This window comes from Triturus cristatus, chromosome 1_1, assembly GCF_964204655.1.
Source record: "Triturus cristatus chromosome 1_1, aTriCri1.1, whole genome shotgun sequence".
NCBI lineage: Eukaryota > Metazoa > Chordata > Amphibia > Caudata > Salamandridae > Triturus > Triturus cristatus.
The window spans coordinates 1,208,349,853-1,208,377,035 of NC_140579.1; the positions used below are offsets into that span (position 1 = coordinate 1,208,349,853).

General features: G+C 46.5%; 1 protein-coding gene across 6 annotated transcripts in view; it reads right to left on the minus strand.

Moving 5' to 3' along the window:
• LOC146871841 (S-adenosylhomocysteine hydrolase-like protein 1) overlaps nucleotides 1–27,183 on the minus strand; it is an 879,643-nt gene that overhangs the window by 261,600 nt on the left and 590,860 nt on the right. For all 6 annotated transcript variants that reach the window (XM_085651895.1, XM_085651882.1, XM_085651903.1 and 3 more), the window contains 3 exons: nucleotides 11,342–11,436; nucleotides 3,079–3,177; nucleotides 1,049–1,117 (listed from right to left, as the gene is read on the minus strand). In XM_085651895.1, coding sequence (XP_085508021.1) covers nucleotides 1,049–1,117; nucleotides 3,079–3,177; nucleotides 11,342–11,436 — 263 coding nt within the window. The remainder of the gene's footprint in view (nucleotides 1–1,048; nucleotides 1,118–3,078; nucleotides 3,178–11,341; nucleotides 11,437–27,183) is intronic.

A 27,183-nucleotide genomic window follows, 5' to 3' on the forward strand; every position in this document is an offset into this window, starting at 1 on the left:
CAGATTAGAGCTGTTTTGTTCATAAAAGCAAGTTGTCACACACTTTGCAAAATCTCCTCTTTCTATGATGGTGCTGATATGATCATATTGCTTCACGCCCTAGATGAGACATGCTTCAGCATGTAGATGTCTTTAAGAAGTGTCAGTGTGGAGTCTGAAAGGTCATGCAGCAAGACATTGCCCCAATCCATATGCAAGAGTACAAGGTCGTGAACAGAACTTCTGAAGTTGCTTTGTGGAAGAAATTATTTCACTTTCTTTAGAAGAGAGAGCTAGCATCAAGAGGTCAAGGTTCATGTTCTTGAGTCAGGTTTGTACAGTTACTTGTTTGCTGATCCTGGCAAATCGTAGGAATTACATCTTCACTGATTTGGTAATTGTTTTTTTCATTAAATTCAGAGATTTCATAACATGTCAAATAATTACTAAAAGGTTAAATAGGTGGAATTGACTAACTCGTTGTGGTTAAATAACCTAAATTGGCTGAAATCTGAAATCACATCTGAAATCTCTTGGAGCAATAGATCCTCAACTATCCTTGGATGCCCTGAATTTCTGCAAAATAAATAAGCAATTTAAGGGATGGGTTACACAAGTGAGTTGATCTGCTATGGTAACAATGAACTGCGGTTTTCCAGTCTCAATTGTGGGGAATATTTCAAAGCATTTCAAGCCGTGAAATATTCCATGCTGGAGAACCAGGCTATGCACATGAGAAGAGGTCACACTTTCTAAGGTGTCACACTTGTGCCGTTATCTCGTGTGTAAGCCAAAGTGTATCAGACTACTGTGCATGTTAGGAATTAACCGCGAGTTTTGTATGTGTTACATTGTCAATGACTGTAATTGTATGCATGTTAAGGTGTCATTCTAGAGAAAATATTTTCAAGATGCACACAGATATGTACAATCAAAGGTTTCATATATCACAGTTATGTTCATGGTAAAGTTTACCATGTCAAGGTTGTGTACAAGTTATGATTTCATAAAATAATACTTGTGCAAATCTGTAGGACTCCATGTGTTATTAAATCACTTGCATTCTTACCTGGGTAGTGGCAGTGATAGAAAGCACAAAGGTAGGAACTGTGGAACAGCTGAGATTGAGAAGGCGACCCTACATGAGATTTCCAAAAAGAGAGAAAACATTATAAACAAGCAGGACAGGTGGAAGTAGATGAGAACGTTCTGATCTATAATCATCCATTTTGTCAAGGGAAACCGTGCCCAGCTTAAATTACTGCACATCATCCTAAAGTATTACATTTGTAGCCCTGTAGGTATGTGGGGAACAGTACTACGAGTCCAGGAACACAACAAAATGCTTGATAGACTGGTCTGCCCATTCACATCTGAAACTGGCAATAGAGGTGCAAGCATGGCACTATACAAAAACAAAGTGGACAAGCAAGGGTCGGCACCTTTAATTTCGTAACAAACTTGCACGTCTTGTGGTCAAAACAAGTCCTGCCAAAAGGAAAAGATTTTCACTGCAAGAGGTCTCTAATGGTGGTTGAGTCCAATGAAACAAGCATTGGCATAGCCAATAGGTCTCGCCTTTGGGACCTTATAAGTGTTTAGCCATGCAACAGTTGCATAACTAAATACTTATAAGGTCCCAAAAGCGAGACCTATTGGCTATGCCAAACGGCCGTGAAAGTGATCACGATCAAACATCAAAGACGCTGTCGGGATCAGAGTCCGACCTTAGCGAATAATACAGAGGGTACACTTCACTATTAGAGGGGACAGGGTCCACGTATGGGAATGCTTTCAGGAGGCTACCTGTGTTGTATGCAAAGATGACGTATGGCCACTAAAGAGTGCTATCACCAATGTTAAAGTCAACAGATATGATTACAAAATGTGTCTTGAGAATGAACTCTGTTTCATGAAAGGTGCAATATTAACGTTAATAAAAATTGTTTTAAAAAAAAACAAAAAAAAACCCATCAAAGCGGCCGTGTGGCCGCGAAAGTGAAAGTAATCGCGGCAAGCGCGGCGTGCGTGCCCGCGCTCATGCACTGTAGCTCTAGGCTGGCCTCTTAGCACTTTGTGGAGCCCTCTCAATAAGTCTCGCCAGACCAGCGCATGCGCTGGGTCAGGCGAGACCTAAAAAGGAGATGGATCTAGGCTAGCGAGTGACAAAAGCAGCCGTTGCCCTTGCCACACTCTATATGTCTTGTTACCGCTGTCACCGTTTGTCCCCTGCAACCATGGCCTGTCAGAACCAGGACTCTCCATTACTGCCTTGGCCCGGTCCCTATAGGTGCTAGGCCTAGTTAAAGATGGAGAGAATAGCTACCACTCTCCTGAACCGTATTAAGGCCTGCACCACAAGGCTGCTTGGTACCGGGGCCTGAAGCCTGCTCCTTACATCACTTCTTGTAGCTGCATCAAATGACACCACAGACAGGGAAAGCATCAAGCCAGGGCATTGCTAAGCTATGAGCAATGATCATAGCTGCAGCCGAGTATGTAACTGAGGAGGGCAGCGGCAGACAGCCTGACTTTCTGGATGCATGTGTGAATTATTGTGAGAATGAGAGTTTTTGAGTGTATAAGTGAGTGCGTTTGTGGGTGTTTTTGAGGTGGTAGGCCTGGTGGCTCACTGGTGATCCTCACACGGGCTAGATGCCATAATGTGGCCATCTGGCTACCCACTGCGTAACAATGGCCTTTCCTTGATATACTGTGGGCCTTCTTAACTACCTTTAAGATATACCAGGCATACCTGAGATACTGTGGTCGTTCCCTGTATCTTTTCGGCGAGGTTAGTTCAAACAGAGTCCACCAACAGGTTCAGCGCTCTCCAAAAGAATTATGACATGAACAGAGATCCAGCAGTTAATATAACAGCCATCTCTAATGTATAAAATGTATCTAGTTCACACACTGCGCCATTGGGCATGATTTATGCCACAAACACCCCAACAACACGGTGTGTTCCAGATGTGTAAATTACCTTTAGAACATCCGTTAAATCCAAAGACTAAGGTGGTGTTCTTGGAGGACCTTTTCAGCAGTCAGTTTTGTAAGTTTACTAACAAGGTTCAAGAGGAGCAACATGGGACTTACCTCTGCAAGAAGAATAACTCGTTTACCATCCGGCCAGATGACATGATCCACCTGTGAACGTACTCGCTCCCACGTCAGCTCTGGAGTGCGCAAGCTGGTCTATAATGCAGAATGAAGCTTCTTACAACGTAACTCGCACTATTACTGTCTACACAGCCTGAGACAGTCTACTTTAATTCAGAGGAAGAGTCGGAGACAATTAGTGTCACAGATTTTATAAAACAGCCTAACAAGGTAAAACAATCAGTGTCTGGTATTGAGAGATCATAACCATTATGACTCCTTGTACAAGACATAAAGAAAGTGAAAAGGATGCAATTATCCTTCACTATCCAAACTACAAAACAATTATAAGAGGAAAGAGTGCAAGGGAAAAGGCAACCCTTGTTTTAATACTGCCCTCACACCCTTTGCAGTGTCATCCTTCATCATAGGGCCGCATCGGACGCCCAGGTGCAGACCAACACACTGGACGGAGCGCAATTTTTTGAAAATATATGAAGTTTAGTGCTGAGGGTATAGAAGGAGTGACATATTCCAACAAAAAGAAAAGGAAAAATTAAAGGGAAAAATATTCCCTAAAGAAGGGACCAAAGAGTGGAGACACAAACAGTTAAAACTACCTAAGTGGGAACTATCATCATTCTTTATTCATGTAACCCCTTGGTAGGATTAAAAATCAAAGGTCGGGAAAATCAGGGGAGGTAAAGACCCCTATATCCCTGCTGCGTATACCAACATGTTTCAGCCAATTCTTTACGCCCATCTGGGTCGTTCTAGCATTCGTCAGGGTGTTGGTCCCGTGTTATCTGGTCTATACCCCTATTTGGAGTTTTTACCTTGTATCATCAAGGCGGCCAGTGCCGCTGCAATCGTGTACTCTGGGAAATTTCCGAGAGGGAACAAATTTCTGTGGAAAAAGTAGAACATGTGTTTATCGTTCTACTCCCTTCTTTCAAAATCCACAACAGTACATTGTTATCACTTCCTCTTAAATACCATACCAGTTGCCATATCATGTCTCCAAACAAAACAGAGGGGCACACCACCATCTTATATCTGTGACACCATCACCTAGAACCCACACAAAAGACTCACCCTACGTCAGTAAGGCAACATAAGGATGCTCTTACAATCATTATTCACTCAAGTATACCAAAAAAACGTGGTTTTATTTAAAAAGACACACACTTCTCCTCTTTAAGACCCGTGCTAAATTATAGAAAATCCAAACCACATGTATCCAGAAACTTACAAGGGTTTATCAGCAATTCACCAATCCCGGGACCATTGTGGGACCGTGGTCTTGTTGTCACACTCTAAAAATCAAAGAGATACGGGAGAGGCGGAGAAACATGACTCCATTGTACCCAGTTTATATTCTTTCAAACTATTTGCGAAACACTCATCCAACTGTTTTCCATATGTTAAGGCAGAATTATTACGACTCGCCAATAATAATACAAAGTCTTTACCACAAATTCATAGCGCTCGTACAAATTTTGTGTGTGTGCACCCAAAGTTAACTGCCCAATCTCTGATCGTAATCACAATCTACAAAGTCCGAATAGCATGCAACACACTTGTTGCTTACTTACTACTCCAAAGACTCACGCCACTTCAACACCTCACGCCGGTCCACCGCCGATGTCAACCGCACGTCATCCCCTACTATTTAAAAGGGGAACAGGTGCTGATTGGTGAAAGAAAGTTGCAAACCACTCCTCACCATTGGACGCGTCCGAAATCTCACGTTGCAGGCTCACTTGCCTCATTCAACAATAGAAAAAAAGGACAATAAAGTGCACTCGATGGATCGATGGGAGAAAGAAAACGGCAGACATCTTAGAGGCGCACATAGCGTCCCTAATGTCATCAAACAAATGTGTAGAAGTCAAGGCCAGTTCTAATTTATGCCATTCTTATATTCTGGTCAATAATGTTCTTTTTGGAACTCACTTGTTTGGCAATCATAGGTCGGGTTCTTACCTCCTCAAAATTCAACCTGTATCATATCATGTAAATGCCGGTAAGCTTGACCTCACTTGCAGTTTTTATTTTTCACTCCCTATACAAGACTCATCGGCGGGATCCCAAATCTGTTCTCATATTCCTCACTTAAAACGTTTAAACAGAACCCCATAAGGTTTACTGGGGGACTGTTTATCAGATCGACAATCAAATCTCTTTCCCATTTATTTTTAAAGTGCTGAAATCTCTTAGCCTAACAATACCATTATAGATCATTCTTTCTTTTAATACTGGAGCGGATGGTGAGACTATGATGCTGTGCACTCTACAGAGAGTATCTGGATATCAAATACATACAAATACATACTGATTTCCTCTGTTTTAATTCATTTAGTGCTCAGCCCATAGAGATGGAACCAAGGTATAGAGTCATTCAAACCCACAATACTACTTTTTAACCTATCCAGCCAGCGTTGTTCTCTGACCAAAAGAAAGCTGGCAGTATCAACTGTGTTGGGTGGTATAAATGGTTTGTCTAATACTGTCCACCTCAGATCTTGTTCATTATGTCTTTTCTCTTGGAAGTGAGCTGTTAATTTAGTGTTTGTTTTACCACATCTTATTGTACTCATGTGTTCCAAGATGCGGATTTTCACTCGACGGGTGGTCATCCCAACATACAGCATACTGCACGGACACCATATAAGATAAATAACATTTTCCGTATTACATGTCGTATGTTTCCTCTGCTCCCAGAGGTGGTTAGTCCCTATATCCACCATTTTGCCATTCAATGAGAGAGGGCAAGCCCTGCAAACCTCACATGTAATGTCCCATCACAAGGGGGTAAAAAGTGCTCGTGGTGACGTTCATTTTGATTTTCCCTCAATAGCCTAGGGCGTGTGTTCACCACCATATCTTTAATGCTTGCACTTTTTTTAAAAGAGAAAAGTGGAAAAGGTTCATCCAGCCCATTAGAATTCAAAATTCGCCAGTTTTTTTGTATTATCTTTCTGAGATGGTTCGATGCTGTGTTAAATGTTGTAACACAGATCCTGCTCTCAACTCTTTCTTTATCATGTGTTTCCAATAGGGACTCCCTATTACAATTTCGTGCTCTTTTCTGTGCCTTTTTAATAACATATTCCGGATAGTCTCTGTGTCTCAATTTCTCACTCAGGTCTTCCGCCTCTTTTTTATAATCCATAATCGAGGAACAGTTCCTACGGAGTCGTAGGAACTGCCCATATGGAAGATTTTCTTTCAAGGAGCGGGGATGAAAACTCTGAAAGGATAGCAAGTTATTCCTATCAGTTGGTTTGTGATAGATACTACTCACTAGTACTCCGTTCTCTGCTCTAATATTGAGATCAAGGAAAGGCAGTGAAACATTTGTCAGCTTGCTTGTAAAAAACAGGAAAGGATTTTTCTGATTCAGCCAATCTAAAAAAGCTTCTGCCGAGTTTCTACTCCCACTCCAGATGATGAAAACATCATCAATATACCTGCGCCAAACCCTAATATGATCTAAATAAGGGTTGGTTGCTGCAAATACAATTTCCTCCTCAAATTTAGAAACATATAGTCATGCCAGGCTAGGAGCACAAGAACTCCCCATGGAAGTTCCATGGGTTTGCAGATAGAACTGATCTTCAAATTAAAAATTCTTTTTTGTCAGTGCTACCTCCAAGAGACTAAGGATGAAGGCACGAGGAGCTTTATAATTCCATTCTTCCGAAAAAAGTGTATTCTCAATGACCCTCAGGGTTTCTTGCTGGGGAATATTAGTATAGAGTGACTCTATATCTATAAGAACTGAGAGTCATGATCAGCACCCATGTTGAAGAGGCAGTTGGAAATGTCTGGATTAGTCAGAAGGAAGCTTCCTTCCTTTGCAAACTCCATCCAACTGTTCCCTATTTTGACATTTTTGCCTAAGGTGCACAAACCTACACGTCCACCACCTGGGCGCCCCATAGTCTCTGGTACGAATTCGATTTTCGAACCGTTGTCCAAATTCTGTGATGTCTTTTTGCCCCCCTCGTTCAGAAGATGCCAGCATATCTCAAGGATACGAGGGAGGTTTTAAATCTGATTAAAGATTTAGAGTTTGATCCCAACAGAGACTTGATGATTGGGCTAGATATAGAGTCACTCTATACTAATATTCCCCAGCAAGAAACCCTGAGGGTCATTGAGAATACACTTTTTTCGGAAGAATGGAATTATAAAGCTCCTCGTGCCTTCATCCTTAGTCTCTTGGAGGTTCCACTGACAAAAAAGAATTTTTAATTTGAAGATCAGTTCTATCTGCAAACCCATGGAACTTCCATGGGGAGTTCTTGTGCTCCTAGCCTGGCATGCCAATATGTTTCTAAATTTGAGGAGGAAATTGTATTTGCAGCAACCAACCCTTATTTAGATCATATTAGGGGTTGGCGCAGGTATATTGATGATGTTTTCATCATCTGGAGAGGGAGTAGAAACTCGGCAGAAGCTTTTTTAGATTGGCTGAATCAGAAAAATCCTTTCCTGTTTTTTACAAGCAAGCTGACAAATGTTTCACTGCCTTCCTTGATCTCAATATTAGAGCAGAGAACGGAGTACTAGTGAGTAGTGTCTATCACAAACCAACTGATAGGAATAACTTGCTATCCTTTCAGAGTTTTCATCCCCGCTCCTTGAAAGAAAATCTTCCATATGGGCAGTTCCTACGACTCCGTAGGAACTGTTCCTCGATTATGGATTATAAAAAAGAGGCGGAAGACCTGAGTGAGAAATTGAGACACAGAGACTATCCGGAATATGTTATTAAAAAGGCACAGAAAAGAGCACGAAATTGTAATAGGGAGTCCCTATTGGAAACACATGATAAAGAAAGAGTTGAGAGCAGCATCTGTGTTACAACATTTAACACAGCATCGAACCATCTCAGAAAGATAATACAAAAAAACTGGCGAATTTTGAACTCTAATGGGCTGGATGAACCTTTTCCACTTTTCTCTTTTAAAAAAAGTGCAAGCATTAAAGATATGGTGGTGAACACACGCCCTAGGCTATTGAGGGAAAATCAAAATGAACGTCAGCACGAACACTTTTTACCCCCTTGTGATGGGACATTATGCGTGTGGGTTTTGCAGGGCTTGCCCACCCTCATTGAATGGCAAAATGGTGGATATAGGGACTAACCACCTCTGGGAGCAGAGGAAACATACGACATGTTATACGGAAAATGTTATTTATCTTATACGGTGTTCGTGCAGTATGCTGTATGTTGGGATGACCACCCGTCGAGTGAAAATCCGCATCTTGGAACATATGAGTACAATAAGATGTGGTAAAACAAACACTAAATTAACAGCTCACTTCCAAGAGAAAAGACATAATGAACAAGATCTGAGGTGGACAGTATTAGACAAACCATTTATACCACCCAACACAGTTGATACTGCCAGCTTTCTTTTGGTCAGAGAACAACGCTGGGTGGATAGGTTAAAAAGTAGTATTGTGGGTTTGAATGACTCTATACCTTGGTTCCATCTCGATGGGCTGAGCACTAAATGAATTAAAACAGAGGAAATCAGTATGTATTTGTATGTATTTGATATCCAGATACTCTCTGTAGAGTGCACAGCATCATAGTCTCACCATCCGCTCCAGTATTAAAAGAAAGAATGATCTATAACGGTATTGTTAGGCTAAGAGATTTCAGCACTTTAAAAATAAATGGGAAAGAGATTTGATTGTCGATCTGATAAACAGTCCCCCAGTAAACCTTATGGGGTTCTGTTTAAACGTTTTAAGTGAGGGATATAAAAACAGATTTGGGATCCCGCCGATGAGTCTTGTATAGGGAGTGAAAAATAAAACCTGCAAGTGAGGTCAAGCTTACCGGCATTTACATGATATGATACAGGTTGAATTTTGAGGAGGTAACAACCCGACCTATGATTGCCATACAAGTGAGTTCCAAAAAGAACATTATTGACCAGAATATAAGAATGGCATAAATTAGAACTGGCCTTGACTTCTACACATTTGTTTGATGACATTAGGGACGCTATGTGCGCCTCTAAGATGTCTGCCGTTTTCTTTCTCCCATCGAGCCATCGAGTGCACTTTGTTGTCCTTTTTTTCTGTTGTTGAATGAGGCAAGTGAGCCCGCAACGTGAGATTTCGGACGCGTCCAATGGTGAGGAGTGGTTTGCAACTTTCTTTCACCAATCAGCACCTGTTCCCCTTTTAAATAGTAGGGGATGACGTGCGGTTGACATCGGTGGTGGACCGGCGTGAGGAGTTGAAGTGGCGTGAGTCTTTGGAGTAGTAAGTAAGCAACAAGTGTGTTGCATGCTATTCGGACTTTGTAGATTGTGATTACGATCAGAGATTGGGCAGTTAACTTTGGGTGCACACACACGAAATTTGTACGAGCGCTATGAATTTGTGGTAAAGACTTTGTATTATTATTGGCGAGTCGTAATAATTCTGCCTTAACATATGGAAAACAGTCGGATGAGTGTTTTCGCAAATAGTTTGAAAGAATATAAACTGGGTACAATGGAGTCATGTTTCTCCGCCTCTCCCGTATCTCTTTGATTTTTAGAGTGTGACAACAAGACCACGATCCCACAATGGTCCTGGGTTTGGAGAATTGCTGATAAACCCTTGTAAGTTTCTGGATACATGTGGTTTGGATTTTCTATAATTTAGCATGGGTCTTAAAGAGGAGAAGTGTGTGTCTTTTTAAATAAAACCTCGTTTTTTGGTATACTTGAGTGAATAATGTCTGTAAGAGCGTCCTTATGTTGCCTCACTGACGTAGGGTGAGTCTTTGGTGTGGGTTCTAGGTGGTGGTGACACAGATGTAAGATGGTGGTGTGCCACTCTGTTTGGTTTGGAGACATGATATGGCAACTGGTATGGTATTTAAGAGGAAGTGATAACAATGTACTGTTGTGGAGTTTGAAAGAAGGGAGTAGAACGATAAACATATGATCTACTTTTTCCACAGAAATTTGTTCCCTCACGGAAATTTCCCAGAGTACACGATTGCAGTGGCACTGGCCGCCTTGATGATACAAGGTAAAAACTCCAAATAGGGGTATAGGCCAGATAACACAGGACCAACACCCTGACGAATGCTAGAACGACCCAGATGGGCGTGAAGAATTGGCTGAAACATGTTGGTATACGCAGCAGGGATATAGGGGTCTTTACCTCCCCTGATTTTCCCGACCTTTGATTTTTAATCCTACCAAGGGGTTACATGAATAAAGAATGTTGATAGTTCCCACTTAGGTAGTTTTAACTGTTTGTGTCTGCACTCTTTGGTCCCTTCTTTAGGGAACATTTTTCCCTTTAATTTTTCCTTTTCTTTTTGTTGGTTATGTCACTCTTTCTATATCCTCACCACTAAACATCATATATTTTCAAAAAATTGCGCTCCGTCCAGTGTGTTGGTCTGCACCTGGGCGTCAGATGCGGCCCTATGATGATGCATGACACTGCAAAGTGTGTGAGGGCAGTATTAAAACAAGGGTTGCCTTTTCCCTTGCACTCTTTCCTCTTATAATTGTTTTGTAGTTTGGATAGTGAAGGATAATTGCATCCTTTTCACTTTCTTTTTGTCTTGTACAAGGAGTCATAATGGTTGTAGTTCTTCTCTGTTGAGTGAGTTTTCATGTATGATAGGGGATTCAGAGAAGGCCTTTTTTCCCTAGTCTCTCCTTTTGTGATTTTGTATTGAGAGATAATACTCACTGGTGTTAGCACAATACATGCACTGTATTTCTTCCATATCAGGTAAAAGTTAGCTTTGTTTTAATGGGCCTGAACCACACTGATTGGTGTAGCCAGATGAGCAGCAGAGGCTTTGTTGGCTTGGATCTGAGAAAGCCATATTTGTTGGCCAATGCTCCGCTACACAAGGTTTTTACCACTGCATGAGCTGATGGGACGGCTGCCGTCCTAAGGCTTCAAGTGATGTGTAGCATGAAAAAAAACCATAATTTAGATGGCATTACAGTGATATATGGGGATACTTAGATTAATCTGAACCCCTAATGAATGACCACACCTGCTTCTTGGAGGTAAAGCACAGTAAAATCTGTGTTAGCTGATGGTCAGCTCTGTTCTCCAAGGGGCATAAGTATTCTGAGAGTCTTGTCTGCTATATACCGTATAATGATTTCAATGCTGCCCCATAAGTGAGAAAGTTAAGAAAATCAGTCTACAAAATGAGGTGGAGAGGTAGATTGAAAGCAATGCAAATAAGAAACCATGTTTAGCTCACCACGTCAATCTCTGTGTTGGAATGCCCCATATTACATACAATGCAGCCATTCTTCATTCGGTCCAGCTGCTCCCTGGTCACCACATTTTTATTTCCTACAGAGGCAGATAGAATATAGTTGGGAAGTAAAAACTGTGAAATGCAAATGCCTCGATCACCACAGTGAGATTTGTGCAATCATCCAGCTCACTATAGGTAGAGTAGGCCACATATTTTGCTCATAGGCGGCAGCATCATGCACAAATCCTTGCTCACTATGGAATGATGAATGCACAGAGCCTGCTCATCAAGGTAAGATTCTTGCACACGTTTTGCATCCCTTGAGTGGACTAAAGCCTCACATAGAGGGATGCCTGTACACATTCTTCTCACACTGGAGAGATTCCTGCCACCAGTCCTACCACACAGCATGCTTAACATTGGAATGCAATTCGTTTGCTACAGGGTGATTGTTAGAATCCGGGTTCTCTGGTTGGCACAGGTAGGTACTTGTGACAAGCAGGGAACCTTTCCTCTAGTCAGGGTAAGGGGTTACACTCCCAACATAACCCCTGCTCACCCTCTAGGTAGCTTGGCGCGAGCAGACAAGGCTTATCTCAGAGCGTTATAGGTTAAGCATTTGTGAACACATACAGTAACCCAGTGACAACACTACAGATGGATACCACACAGGTTTTTATATTAAAAATAAGGATTCTTTATATAGAGTTACCACAAGACCATTAAACGACAAAAATACACAATACTGTTACTTTAGATGGTAGAAGTTTGCTTAGTTCTCTTAAGTTCTTAAATGCGACACTTTAAGTCATTGTACCTTTTAAATGCGACACGCAGGGCAACGAAAAGTGTTGCAACGATGCTGATGCGATTAAGTTTTTGGTGCAAAGAAATAAAGACGTGAAGATCTTCCAGATGCGTTACGCTTCTCCGATGTTGCGAGAAGACCCGTCTCGATGCGTCGGCTGCAGCGGCGTCACCCCTTTACGCGATGCGAAGACAGCGGCCTTGGCAGCGGCACTCTTCTCCGACGTTTGCGAGACGCTTCCGCTTGATGCGATGCTGCAGCGGCATCACCTCTTTACGCGATGCGATGACAGCAGCTCCGACGGCGGCACGCTTCTCCGTGGATGCGAGGCGCTTTTCTTGATGCTGTGCAATGCGACAACTACGATGGCTGCGATGGCGACACGCTTCTTCCTCGATGCAAGACTCTTCTCTTGATGCGGTGCAATGCGTCAGCTACGATGGCTGCGATGGCGACACACTTCTTCGGCGTTGCGAGACACTTCCGGAATGATGCGAGACGCTTCCGCTCAATGCGATGCTGCAGCGGCGACACCCTTTGCGAGATGCGACGACAACAGCTCCGACGGCGGCACGCTTCTCCTTCCTGAGTCGCGCTTCCATCTCCTTGCGACACGCAGTCCCTCAGAAGGCCCAACAACAACAGCAGCAGGCACTTCCAAAAGACTCTGGGGAGCTGGGGGGTGAAGTCCACTGGTCCTGGGACTTCGGTCAGGGGGCAAGCTCAGCACAAGCCCTTGGAGATCTTTTAAGCACAAGTTGAAATAAAGTCTTTGTAGTCTTTTCTCCTCTCCTTTCAGCAGCAAGGCAAGCACTGCAGGCCAATACCCCAGGTCGGGGACAGTACTCCTCCTTACAGCTTTCCCAGTTCCTTCTCCTCAGGCAGAGGTTCTTCTTGTCAAGCAGGATCTAATTCCTTTGTTCCTCTGGGGTAGAGGGGCCTTTGCCCAGTCCAAACCAGTTCTTGAGCACTTTGTTGACATGACTCTGCCTTTCTATTCAGGGTGCAGGGCAGAGACATCAGCCGCTCCACAGGAGGTGGAGCCAGCATTGTGGTGGCAGAGCACAGCCCTATTCAGAGTCCAGGTGCACTCCTCCCACCCATCTGGATGTCAATCTCTCTATTCACCACCAGGCTACCTAGCCCTGCCCCTCTGGGTTTCCCCAGCCCTGTCACTCACACAAACCAGACAGGCAGATACACATCATAGCAGAGGCGGGCTGAAATGGTTAGGCAAGCAAATACCAACTTTCTAAAAGTGGTATTTGCAAACACAGAATATTAAAATAAACTTTACTAAAAGATGTATTTTATTATTCTGAGTTCAGGCATACTAAACTCGATTTTATACCATGTTCCCTGGGTCCGTTAGGATCATAGGATGTAACAATACTAACAGCCCATTCTGGCCTATGGAGAACAGGTAGCCTTACAATAGTGAAAAACGAAAATGTCTGTAATTCACTATTAGGACATACCACACACATCAGGGCTTGTCCTACCTTATGCTTACAATGCACCCTGCCCTTGGGCCTACCATAGGGGTGACTAATATGAAGTTAAGGGAAGGTTTAGGGACTGGGAAGTGGGTGCACTTGCCCAGTCAGCATGACAGTACCAGACTGCACGCAGGTTCTGCAATGGCAGACCTTAGACACATTTTACTAAGCCGCTTCTGTGGGTGGCACAACCAGTGCTGCAAGCCCACCAGCAGCATTTGTATTTACAAGCCCTGGGCACTCCTGGTGCACTTTACTGGGGTCTGACAGTAAACCAAATAAGCCAATCATGGAATCCAACCAACATATACATTTTAAATAGGGAGCACTTGCACTGTGGCACTGGTTGGCAGTGGCACAGTGCTCTGAGCAGCTAACACCAGCAAAACACACGAGGCACAGCGACAAAAAGTGGAAGGGAGACTCCCGCCAAGGTGCCAGGTCTAACACGCGTCCCCTCCAGCTGAAAAGTGGGGAGAACTACCCTACCCCAGTGAGTTCCTCATCACTAAGGCGGAAAAATCTGGACAGACCGTCAGCATTGGCGTGATCTGTACCAGGGCGATGTTCCACCGTGAAATCCATACCCTGTAGGGAAATGGACCACCTCAACAGCTTTGGATTTTCACCCCTCATATGCATCAACTATCTGAGGGGCCTGTGGTCTGTCTGAACCCGGAAGTGAGACCCAAACAGGTAGGGTCTTAGCTTCTTCAGCGGCCAGACCACGGCAAATGCCTCACGCTCAATAGCACTCCATCTTTGTTCCCGTGGTAGTAATCTTCTGCTAATAAAGGCTACAGGTTGATCTAGGCCCTCTTCATTAATCTGTGAAAGAACAGCCCCCACACCATGCTCTGAAGCGTCTGTCTGAACGATAAACTCTTTGGAGAAGTTGGGAGCCAAAAGCACGGGCGCCGTGCACATAGCAGCTTTCAGGGCCTCAAAAGATTTCTGACAGGTGTCAGTCCAAATCACATTCCTGGGCTGCTTCCTTTAAGTCAACGCTGTCAAGGGGGACACAATGTTACCATACCCCTTGACAAACCTCCTGTAGTACCCGGTGAGACCTAGGAAGGCTCTCACCTCTGTCTGGGTTTTGGGCGACTCCCAATTCAGGATGGTTTCTATCTTGGGTTGAAGGGGTGCCACCTGGCCACTCCCAACTTGGTGCCCCAGTACACCACTGAACCCTGCCCGATCTGGCACTTACTCGCCTTGATCGTGAGGCCTGCCCTCCGCAGCGCCATCAACACTTCCCAGAGGTGGCGCAGGTGTTCCTCCCATGTGGAGCTGAACACTGCGATGTCATCCAGGTAGGCTGCACTGAACGAATCCAGCCCAACCAACACCTGGTTGACCAACCTCTGGAAGGTGGCAGGGGCATTCTTCATCCCAAAGGGCATAACCCAGAACTGGTAATGCCCATCAGGGGTGGAAAATGCTGACCTCTCTTTGGCCCCATCGGTCAAGGCGATCTGCCAATACCCAGACGTTAAATCAAACGTGCTGAGGTAGTTGGCAGCCCCTAGCCGATCTATGAGCTCATCAGCTCTGGGGATGGGGTGTGCGTCAGTCCTGGTGACCGAATTGAGTCCTCTGTAGTCCACACAGAACCGGAGTTCGGGTGTGGCTCCTGGCGCTGCAGCCTTTGGGACCAAGACCACTGGGCTGGCCCAAGGACTGCTTGAGGACTCAATTACCCCAAGGGCAGACATCTTGGAGACCTCCTCCTTGATGCAGGCCCTTACCCTGTCAGTCACCCTGTAGGCCTTGTGCCGCACAGGTGTACTATCCCCAGTGCCCACATCATGGACACACCAATCAGTGACACCGGGAATCAGGGAAAACAGGTCAGAGAATTGTCCCAGTAACTGGCGACAATCGTTCTGTTGCTCAGGGGTCAGGGTGGAAGAGAGGATGACATCATCCACTGACCCATCTTGCTCCTTGGCTGACAGGAGGTCAGGAAGAGGCTCGGTCTCCTCCTCCATCCCAGCATCTGTCGCTAAGAGCATGCCCACTTGGGACCTCTCCAAGTGGGGCTTGAGGCGGTTGACATGAAGGACCCTCAAGGGGTTCCTTAGAGACCGCAAGTTCACCAAATAGGTGACAGGGCTCTTGCGCTCCACAACCTCAAAGGGACCGGTCAACTTATCCTGGAGCGCACAGGGTTCGACTGGGGCCAAGACCCATACCTTCTGTCCAGGCTGAAGCTCTACCAGAGTGGCATTCTGGTCGTACCACCGCTTCATCTCCTCCTGGCTGGCTTCCAGGTTTGCCTCAGCAAGTTCCCTGAAACGCCTAGTTTGGTTTCTGAAGGCCAGCATGTAGCTATATACATTCTGGGGAGGTTTCCTGGGAGATTGCTCCCAGCCTTCCTTGACCAGACTTAGAGGTCCTCTCACTGGGTGTCCGTACAGAAGCTCAAAGGGACTGAACCCTAGAGACTTCTGTGGCACCTCTCTGTAAGCAAAGAGAAGGCATGGTAAGAGGACGTCTCACTTACGCCTCATGGGTTCCTCAAGACCCATTATCATGCGCTTTATGGTTCGGTTGAATCTCTCAACCCACCCGTTTCCTTGGGGGTGGTAAGGTGTGGTGAACTTGTAGGTTACACCACATTCTTGCCAAAGGGATTTTATATATTTAGATATGAAATTGGTACCCCAGTCAGACACCACCTCTAGAGGGAATCCCACTCGGGAGAAAATTCCCATCAGTGCACGTCCCACCACGGGGGCCGTCACTGTCCTCAGAGGGATGGCTTCCGGGTACCGGGTGGCATGGTCCACCAGGACCAGGATGAACCTATTGCCCATCGCTGTCCTGGGGTCCAGGGGCCCTACAATGTCAATCCCCACTCGCTGGAATGGGGTACCGACCACAGGGAATGGTTGGAGTGGAGCCTTCTGCTTCCTTCCACTCTTCCCACTTGCCTGGCAAGTCTGGCAGGTCCTGCAGTGAGTGTCTGAACTACTGCACATTTGGGGCCAAAAGAAGTGGGTGACAAGCCTTTCAAAGGTCTTGTCCTGCACCAAATGTCCTGCTAATGGCACATCGTGAGCCAGACCCCGTAGGAAGGCTCTGAAGCGCTGGGGTACCACCAGCACACGGGCTGACCCAGGCTCAGCAACCTTAGGCTCAGAATACAGGAGGTCGTTCTCCCAGTAAATGAAATGTGTTCCAGACTGATCACCGTTGCCCTGGTCTGCAGCCTGCTGCCGCATACCCATGAGAGAAGGGCACTCTTTCTGCTCCCTGCAGAATTCCTCCCTGGAGGGTCCTCCTTCTTGCTGCCAATGGGTCAGCTCAGGCAGGTCCCCCAGTTCAGCTATCTGTTCCCCTGTAGGTTCCAGGGCATCCCCCTCAAGGTCTGCTTCCTCCTGGACCGTGGGAACTTCAGGGGCCGGTTTCCCGCACCCCCTGCCTCTTCTCCCTAAGGCCGGTTCCTGGGCCTCCCTCTCAGGCTCCAGGTCCTCTTGAGCACCTCTACTCGCTGTCATGGACCGTGTGGTGACGCACGCCCAATCTGGCATACCCAACATCTCCAGGTGAGCACTCCGCTCCACCTTAGCCCAAGGTGAGCTCTCCAGATCGTTCCCTAACAGACAGTCTACAGGCATGGCGGGCCTCACAGCTACCTGAAGAGTACCAGAGACCCCCCCCCCCACTCAAAGGGAACCTGAGCCACCGGGCAGTGACTCTCGTGTTGTCGGCGGCAACAACCGGATAGAATGCTTCTGGGACAACCTGCTCCTGAGACACCAGGTGGCGCTTGACAGCCGTCACACTGGCTCCTGTGTCTCTGAGAGCTTCCACCCTATGGCCATTTATGGTCACCCACTGCCTGTATTTTTTAGTGTTCTCAGGCAGCTGGGTTTTGGGGACCACTTCACGGTCTCCTAATGAGACCAGGGACATTTCTACTGAACCCTACCCATATTGGACACCCATCTCTCCACCTAGGGCTACACTAGCCGTCTGCCGGGGGGTTGCACCAGGGGGTGCTGGATTACCAAACTGGCGACACTTGGGATCATTGGCAAAATGTCCCAGCTCACCACATCTGTAACAGGTTGGGGGCCCTCTTTGAACAGGGGTAACTGTCGGGCCCCAGTCGGTTTCTGGGGTGGGGGAGGCTGAGAACCTTTCCCTTGGGGATTACTTTGGGGCCTCTTCTGGAACTCCCTCTGTTTTCCCTTGTCCCCCCGCTCTTCTGCTGGGGCCCCCTGCCCACCTTTGGCGGAGTCTCCCACGGGACCCTTGTGGACCCTGGTACTGACCCAGCGGTCGGCCTCCTCAGCAAGCTTCCTAGGGTTAGTCAGCCTACTATCAATCAGGTGCTGGCGTAGCTCAGAAAACAATTACTGGACAAGTGCTCCCATGCGATTAAATCAAGAAGCCCTTGAAAATTATCAACCTTGCTACCCTTCACCCAACCACCCAGTGCTCTGCAAAAAAAGTCACATACTCCACATACGTACTATTGGGAATCTTAGTGCAACCCCTGAACCTCTGTCTATACATTTCAGGGGTTAACCCATACCTAGCCATTAAAGCATCCTTCATATGGTGGTAAGAGTTATGCGAATTTGAGGGCAAATCTAGCAGTGTGTCCCGCCCTTCACTCAAGAACCGCCCCACAACCCCGCTCCCCAATCCTTCTCAGGGACCCGGTGGGAGGACATGGCTACTTCGTAGGCTTTGAACCACTGCCCTATGTCATCATTTAAAAAAAATTCCTTCACTACATCTTTGGGTATGTACACTCTGGACTCTACCTGCACTGGGGGTGTGCTGCCACCAGAGGGAGTGCTTCCCAAGCCCTGGGCTTTTAACTCCAGCTCCCTCATTTTCATCTCATGCTCCATTTGGCTTTTTCTCTCTTCCATTTCCAGCCTTTTTTGTTCCATTGCCAATTGTCCATTTAGTTTTGCCATCTCTATTTCATGAGCTCTGGTTTCCTTCCTGTCTGCCAACTCTTCTGGAGATAAACTTTTACTAGAAACACTGCTACCTGCAGGGGAAGGGGTTCTCCTTCCTCTTGGACCCACTGGCCCATCCAGCTGCTCCTCTGCATTATTATCATCAGTGGCATTCCTTGCTTCTACCCAGGCCCTCAGCGCCTTTTAGAACTCTGCCTTGTTTTTACATCCAGTTGTAGAAACATTAAACTTCTTGCAAAAGAATTTCAGCTGTGATAACTTGTAGCTATCCAATTTCTCTTCTTCCCATTCAAATTCAGTATTAACAGAGACTATGGGTACTGCTTTCTCCACCATGGTTAAGCTTGACAGTGCTCAAAAATAGACAGTCCCAAAAGAAATCTACCAACAAGTATTGGTTGCGTTAAGGTCTGCACTCACTAAGTAGTGTTCACCAATTACTGTACATGAGTCACAAATGCAAGTCCAGAATCCTCACCGCTGACCACCAATGTTAGAATCCGGGTTCTCTGGTTGGCACAGGTAGGTACTTGTGACAAGCAGGGAACCTTTCCTCTAGTCAGGGTAAGGGGTTACACTCCTAACATAACCCCTGCTCACCCTCTAGGTAGCTTGGCGCGAGCAGACAAGGCTTATCTCAGAGCGTTATAGGTTAAGCATTTGTGAACACATACAGTAACCCAGTGACAACACTACAGATGGACACCACACAGGTTTTTATATTAAAAATAAGGATTCTTTATATAGAGTTACCACAAGACCATTAAACAACAAAAATACACAATACTGTTACTTTAGATGGTAGAAGGTTGCTTAGTTCTCTTAAGTTCTTAAATGCAACACTTTAAGTCAATGTACCTTTTAAATGCGACACGCAGGGCAACAAAAAGTGTTGCAACGATGCTGATGCGAAGAAGTTTTTGGTGCAAAGAAATAAAGACGTGAAGATCTTCCAGATGCGTTACGCTTCTCCGATGTCGCGAGAAGACTCGTCTCGATGCGTCGGCTGCAGCGGCGTCACCCCTTTACACGATGCGACGACTGCAGCTCCGACGGCGGCACGCTTCTCCGTGGATGCGAGGCGCTTTTCTTGATGCCGTGCAATGCAACAACTACGATGGCTGCGATGGAGACACGCTTCTTCGGCGTTGCGAGACACTTCCGGAATGATGCGAGACGCTTCCGCTCGATGCGATGCTGCAGCGGCGACACCCTTTGCGAGATGCGACGGCGGCACGCTTCTCCTTCCTGAGTCGCGCTTCCAGCTCCTTGCGACACGCAGTCCCTCAGAAGGCCCAACAACAGCAGCAGGCACTTCCAAAAGACTCTGGAGAGCTGGGGGGGGTGAAGTCCTCTGGTCCTGGGACTTCGGTCAGGGGGCAAGCTCAGCACAAGCCCTTGGAGATCTTTTAAGCACAAGTTGAAATAAAGTCTTTGTAGTCTTTTCTCCTCTCCTTTCAGCAGCAAGGCAAGCACTGCAGGCCAATCCCCCAGGTCAGGGACAGTACTCCTCCTTACAGCTTTCCCAGTTCCTTCTCCTCAGGCAGAGGTTCTTCTTGTCAAGCAGGATCTAATTTCTTGGGAGCAGGGTCCCAATACTTATACCCCTAATTCCTTTGTTCCTCTGAAGTAGAGGGGTCTTTGCCCAGTCCAAACCAGGTCTTGAGCACTTTGTTGACATGACTCTGCCTTTCTATTCAGGGTGCAAGGCAGAGACATCAGCCGCTCCACAGGAGGTGGAGCCAACATTGTGGTGGCAGAGCACAGCCCTATTCAGAGTCCAGGTGCACTCCTCCCACCCATCTGGATGTCAATCTCTCTATTCACTACCAGGCTACCTAGCCCTGCCCCTCTGGGTTTCCCCAGCCCTGTCACTCACACAAACCAGACAGGCAGATACACATCATAGCAGAGGCGGGCTGAAATGGTTAGGCAAGCAAATACAAACTTTCTAAAAGTGGTATTTGCAAACACAGAATATTAAATTAAACTTTACTAAAAGATGTATTTTATTATTCTGAGTTCAGGCATACTAAACTCGATTTTCTACCATGTTCCCTGGGTCTGTTAGGATCATAGGATGTAACAATTCTAACAGCCCATTCTGGCCTATGGAGAACAGGCAGCCTTACAATAGTGAAAAACGAAAATGGTTGTAATTCACTATTAGGACATGCCACACACATCAGGGCTTGTCCTACCTTATGCTTACAATGCACCCTGCCCTTGGGCCTACCATAGGGGTGACTAATATGAAGTTAAGGGAAGGTTTAGGGACTGGGAAGTGGGTGCACTTGCCCAGTCAGCATGACAGTACCAGACTGCACGCAGGTTCTGCAATGGCAGACCTTAGACACATTTTACTAGGCCGCTTCTGTGGGTGGCACAACCAGTGCTGAAAGCCCACCAGCAGCATTTGTATTTACAAGCCCTGGGCACTCCTGGTGCACTTTACTGGGGTCTGACAGTAAACCAAATAAGCCAATCATGGAATCCAACCAACATATACATTTTAAATAGGGAGCACTTGCACTGTGGCACTGGTTGGCAGTGGCACAGTGCTCTGAGCAGCTAACACCAGCAAAACACACGAGGCACAGCGACAAAAAGTGGAAGGGAGACTCCCGCCAAGGTGCCAGGTCTATCAGTGATGCTATAAAGAACAAATATGAAAATGCTTCCCATTTAGATGGTGTTAAATTAAGCACACGGGGTGTGACAAATGAGGCAGGATAATATTACCAGTAATATTGTAGGGATTGTAACACTTCGCTTGAAATATAAAACAAGCATTTACAATGCAATAGGTCTCGCAATGACATTATTTTGAGCTATTGGCATTGTAAATGTCAGTTTTTTTTTCCCTTCGTGATGCATTAATCAAATGGTGTAATTCAAAATAGCAATTGCTCACTTTGTTGTAACTGCGAAATCTATTGCATTGCATATGTACTAGTGTGAGTTTTTTTATTGTAAATGGACTGGCTTTTATTAATTTGATATTTGTTTTATCACATTAATCTAACGCATCAGCAGCTCTCAGACCAGGAGCTCAGCAGCCCTCGGATCAGGAGCTCAGCAGCCCTCGGACCAGGAGCTCAGCGTCCCTCGGACCAGGAGCTCAGCGTCCCTCGGACCAGGAGCTCTGCAGCCCTCGGACCAGGAGCTCTGCAGCCCTCGGACCAGGAGCTCTGCAGCCCTCGGACCAGGAGCTCAGCAGCCCTCGGACCAGGAGCTCAGCAGCCCTCGGACCAGGAGCTCAGCAGCCCTCGGACCAGGAGCTCAGCAGCCCTCGGACCAGGAGCTCAGCAGTCCTCAAACCAGGAGCTCAGCAACCCTCACGACAGGAGCTGAGCAAACCTCACGTCAGGAGCTGAGCAAACCTCACGTCAGGAGCTCAGCAAACCTCACGTCAGGAGCTCAGCAAACCTCACGTCAGGAGCTCAGCAAACCTCACGTCAGGAGCTCAGCAAACCTCACGTCAGGAGCTCAGCAAACCTCACGTCAGGAGCTCAGCAGCCCTCAGGTCAGGAGCTCAGCAGCCCTCAGGTCAGGAGCTCAGCAGCCCTCAGGTCAGGAGCTCAGCAGCCCTCAGGTCAGGAGCTCAGCAGCCCTCAGGTCAGGAGCTCAGCAGCCCTCAGGTCAGGAGCTCAGCAGCCCTCAGGTCAGGAGCTCAGCAGCCCTCAGACAAGATCTCCTGAGTTCCTGGTAGCAGGCACAACAAACCCCAACGAAATGAAAGAAAATAACTCTTCAAAGCTAAAAAAAATGGAATGCTGGTACAAGGTTATTGTACCAGATGACTCCGTCTACTGACGAGCTTAGGTTTTAAAACTATTTAAGGTGTATCCAGAGTACGGGTCAGTGGTCGGCGCCACTGTCTCTTGTGCATCTGAAAGTGGTCCACGGCCGCAAGACAGCTATTAAAAAAACTTATAAATTCAGGCATTGTATTCTCTTTTGCAGAGGCCGAGAGGAGAGAGCTACTGCATGCAAACTGTGATTCTCAAAAGCAGGCACAAAACAAAATATCAGAAAACAGCTGCATGGATGCGAGCACATTAAATGTAAAAGAAAACTGACTACATCATGGAATTGCAGTTTTGTTCCTAAAAAACAGGACCAAATAGGCAGAACAAGAAAAGGTCGACAACATTCAAAATTAACGGTGCTTTGCTTGTATCTTGAGGAACTTTGTGATCAATTATTATTTCCACTAATGGCCTTTCCACAACTGACAGACCTAAAATAAAACTTAAAAAAGACATTTTTATTTGAGTTCTGTCTGGCCTGTGATTAAAAAAAAAATCAAAACGAAAATATATTTTCCAAAAAAAAAAGAACGAGATGAATATTTTTATATTAATGCGCTGCTTGATGACGTATACATTTAAGAAAACAGCCGCTTTAAACAATAAAAAGTAACATCGGGAAAGTTTGTTCGAGGATGCTTCAAACGAAGCAGCCCGTTGCCTGCGAGGCTTGTTTCCCGTACAGCTCGCACACCCACCCAAAGACAATCCCGTACCTTTGCGCTCTGTGCGCTTCTTGAGCCTTCGCTTGTAGCGCCGCCTGATGATGCTGAAGAAGGCGCCCATAAAGCTCACCCACCCCAACTCATTGGTCTCACACCTCCTGTTCGCTTAACATCCTTGCCTACTTGGCCCTTCAACACCACCAATCTCGTACCAATAGCCCTCGTCTTCCAACGCAGTGCCTCTGCTAATCACACATTTAATATCCCTCATTCCCCACCCAAACCCAGCAGCCAGAGCCCAGTGCTCTCCAACAGGTTTACAAACAACTTCATTTGTGCACTTGACTCACAGGTTTAAGTCTTACTTTAGACGGTGGCAGAGGTTAGGAACTCAGATACAACTTAGAATAGAAAACAACCTTTAAACCTCAATGCTCAGTGAGTGTTATATTTTCAAAGTATAGTGATTCTGTCCACAAGAAAGTAATAAGCCATTGCCTTTAAGTTTGTCAGCAAACAAGGACATAGCAGCGAAAGATAACCGGCGTGAGAAGAGACTCCCGCAGCCCCATCAATGGAGAGCTACAGCCGGCCACAAATATTTTTTTTTTTAAAAAGCGATCGCTAAACTGAAAGCGATCGCTTTTGAAAACAAAACCGCGAGTGGTGCGCGCGCGCCATATGGTTTCAATTATCGCGCCCGTGTCTGGGCACGATAATTGAAACCATATGGCAGGAATGCGCGTAATAGACACCAGTAGGCCATGGGCGGAGCAATGCGCCCGCCTTTGGCCTACTGTGTGCTATTTTAAAAAACGAACACGGAGGCAAAGGCCAATAGCAGGCCACAAAAGTAAAAACACACGCACGAGCGTGTACATTTCCAGGGTCCATTTCAAAACCCCGGACAAAAGGACTCTTGCCTGCGCAAGCACTGCTGTGCAGTGCAACGCAGGGCGCAAGCCCTAAAAACTGTAGAAAACAAAAGTAAACTACTTATCCCATGAATCCTTTAAACCAAACCCCCTACCACAGTCCACCAATCATATCCTGCAAGTCCCCAAACTGAGAGACATCATTTTGACTGCCTTTTTCTTTGCTGCTCTGCAGTCAAGATAAGTGTATCTCAGATTATTTCTGTGTTGCACTTTTGTCGGCATGTTTGTTTATTGCTGCATTTTGATTGTTGTTGTTTTTCTCTATTCTTGAGATTTGGCCTCTGGCACCAGTGTATGATGCAGGGCTCCCCCCTTTCTTTGCCCACCTGCAGCAGCGCCCGTTCGGGTGGCGACTTGCATCTCTGCCTAGTGTGCCCTTTCTTTTTTCCACCTACTGCCGGAATGCGCAGCGCTACCCCCTCATCTACACCATCGGCAGGCTGCTTCTTTTGAGGCAGCTCCACTCAGGAGCGAGGAAAACACAAAGGTAGCCCAATTGGGCTACCCACACATAGTCCTCTTTTGCTGTTGATGCCATCGCCTCTGCTTTCGCGCTCGGCGGCTGCTTGCAGACTCCTCATGCATGTACAGCCACGGCACCTCTTCCCTGGGCTGCAATAACAAGGGCTCAGCTCTTATTCTGCTCCCTCATGACGCCTTGATCAGCAAAGTCTCTCAGGGCTGAAAATCTTTGCTTCTGAACCTTGTGCTTCTCTGTACTGTCCAACTTGCCTGGCTCAGCCTCTGGCTTCCCACTGGAGATACTTATTTGCGACTTTGCTGATTGGCTCTTGCTCCCCCCTCCTTTTTCACCATGTCTGGCTGTAAGTCCTTTGAGCCCAATGACTATGAGGCATACAGGCCAGAAGATAATAAGGGGTACTATACTATATTGATGATGGCCTAGTGGAAGTCACTGACCACTCTGTGCAGGGCACTTTCCATTAGAGAGCGCCCTTTGATGAGTTTGCAGGAGATCAGAAGGACCCCCTACCATCCGCATCTTCATAGCCCAGTCTATGCCAGGCCTGTGGCCCCACACGGAGACCAATGCTAAAATATTACAAGACATACAATGTTAAGGCAGTGTCTTGCGCTCTGAAGCAGGACTTTTCTCACCCGGACTCAGATTCTGATCCTCTTTCTTCCCCCTTCCACTATGACCTTAGCAGGCCCTCGAATAGCAAACGGAAGAGACCTGCTAGGCCCCTCCCAGACACCTCTCTAACTTCCATTCCTCATAACCCCTTGGATTATGAGCCGGGTGATATTGTCCACCTAAGGTCTTCTGACTAGACCCCAGCCCTGGTGGTAACCAACTACATGCAGGCACACGTCCGAAAAAGCTTTGAGAAAGAGGTGCATAACCACCTCAGGGTGGAATGTCCCAGGCCCGATCACCCGCAAAAAACCACTGAGACACTGGACACAGACTTGGGCATGCTCACTTTTCTGATGAAATATGTTCACGACCTCAAGAAGGGCATTGACCAGGCCTCATGAGGCTGCCAGGACAAGCTGCTGGACATCTCTGGTACCCTGGCAAAAATCCTGGAACCGGTTCTCAATGCTTGGGATACTGGTAGAAATGTGAACCCTGAAATACTCGCCGGTTGGGCCCAGTTGGTAGTCTGCAGCCTCAGCAACACCAATTGTGCTCTCTCTCTGGAGAAATGTAAGTCAGACTTGAGGAGAATCGACCCCAAATTTGTTGATTTAGCCATGTCTGAGCCTGGTCCCTTAGCCGAAGGCAAGCTTTTTGGGGACTGTTTCATAACAGACATTGGGAAATTTGTCAACACATTCAAGTGGCAAAATGGGTCCCAAGCTGGCTTCTCCTCCAGAACAAGGGACTTCAGAGGTTTCTTCAACAGGGGCGTCACCAGTGGTGCCCAAACCTCCTTCAAAGCTCAGTTTTCAGGCAATTCATTTTCCTGGTATTGCCTTTGGGGAAAGACTTCGTCATTTCATACACAATTGGGCCAAGATTTTTTTCGACGCACAGATTCTTAATACTGTCCAGGGTTACAGAATAGAGCTCATTCAACTCCCCGTTCAGCCCTCTATTCCTTCCCCTCTCCATTTTTCCCTACAAGAAATGAGATCTATTTGCTTATAAATCCAGGCTCTTCTAGCGAAGCAAGCCATTGCACATTCTGTCCGCATCCCAGGGGCTTCTGCGGCACGATCCTTCTAGTCCAAAAGAAGGGCAGGGGTCAATGATTGGTTCTCAATCTGAGCCATTTCTTTCAATGGTGTGGTTTATCGCCACTTCATGATGGAAGGTATCCATCTCCTTCGCTATCTTCTCCAGGAAACGGATTGGATGGTCTACCCGGACTTAAAATATGCCCACCTCATGGTCCCCCATTTTTCTCCTCATAGGCATTTTCTGCAATTCCAGTGGTGGTCCCAATGTTTTGAGTATCTGCAACTCCTTTTGGGCTCTCCTCGGCTCCTTGGGCCTTCACTAAACTTATTAAACCGGTGATCGAGAAGTTGAGAGTGAAGGGAGTGTAGATGATCGTCTTTCTCCATGACATGATCCTCTTGGCCCAGGCCCAGTGCAGAGACACACTACGTCTTCACCTCTAATTGACCACATCTCTTCTGTAGGAGTTGGGCTTTTTTCTCAATGTCAAGAAATCAGTGGAGATTCCGTATTAGCAGATGGAATTTCTAGGATTCAGTCAAGGCCGAGCTTTTACCCCCTGCTTCAAAGATTAAGTCAATCAAGAGGGAGTTGAGGTCTGCACTGTGCAAAAAGAGGATTTCGCAGAGATCTGTGGCAAGCCTGGTGGGCTTTTTGGCCTCCTTCACTCAAGCGATCTTTCCGGGCCCACTGCACTCCAGGACTCTCCAGCGTTTGAAGATTCGACACCTTCGACAAGGGTTGATGTACGACAGTCAGGTTCTGTCTCAGGGAGCGAAAACGGAGCTCATGTGGTGGCTACAACACATGGAGGCCTGGAATGGCAGGGCTATCTTTGGGGCTGTTCCAGATGTGGTTATCGAGTCAGACAGTGGTCAACAGAGGAACTCAGCCTTCATATAAACTGTTGGTATGGTCCTTCGCAATAAAGACTGTATCCCCCAATAAGACCAATTGTTGAATCCTTCAGCGGATGGACGTCTCAGCTGTCCGCTACATCAACAGACTGGGCGGCACCA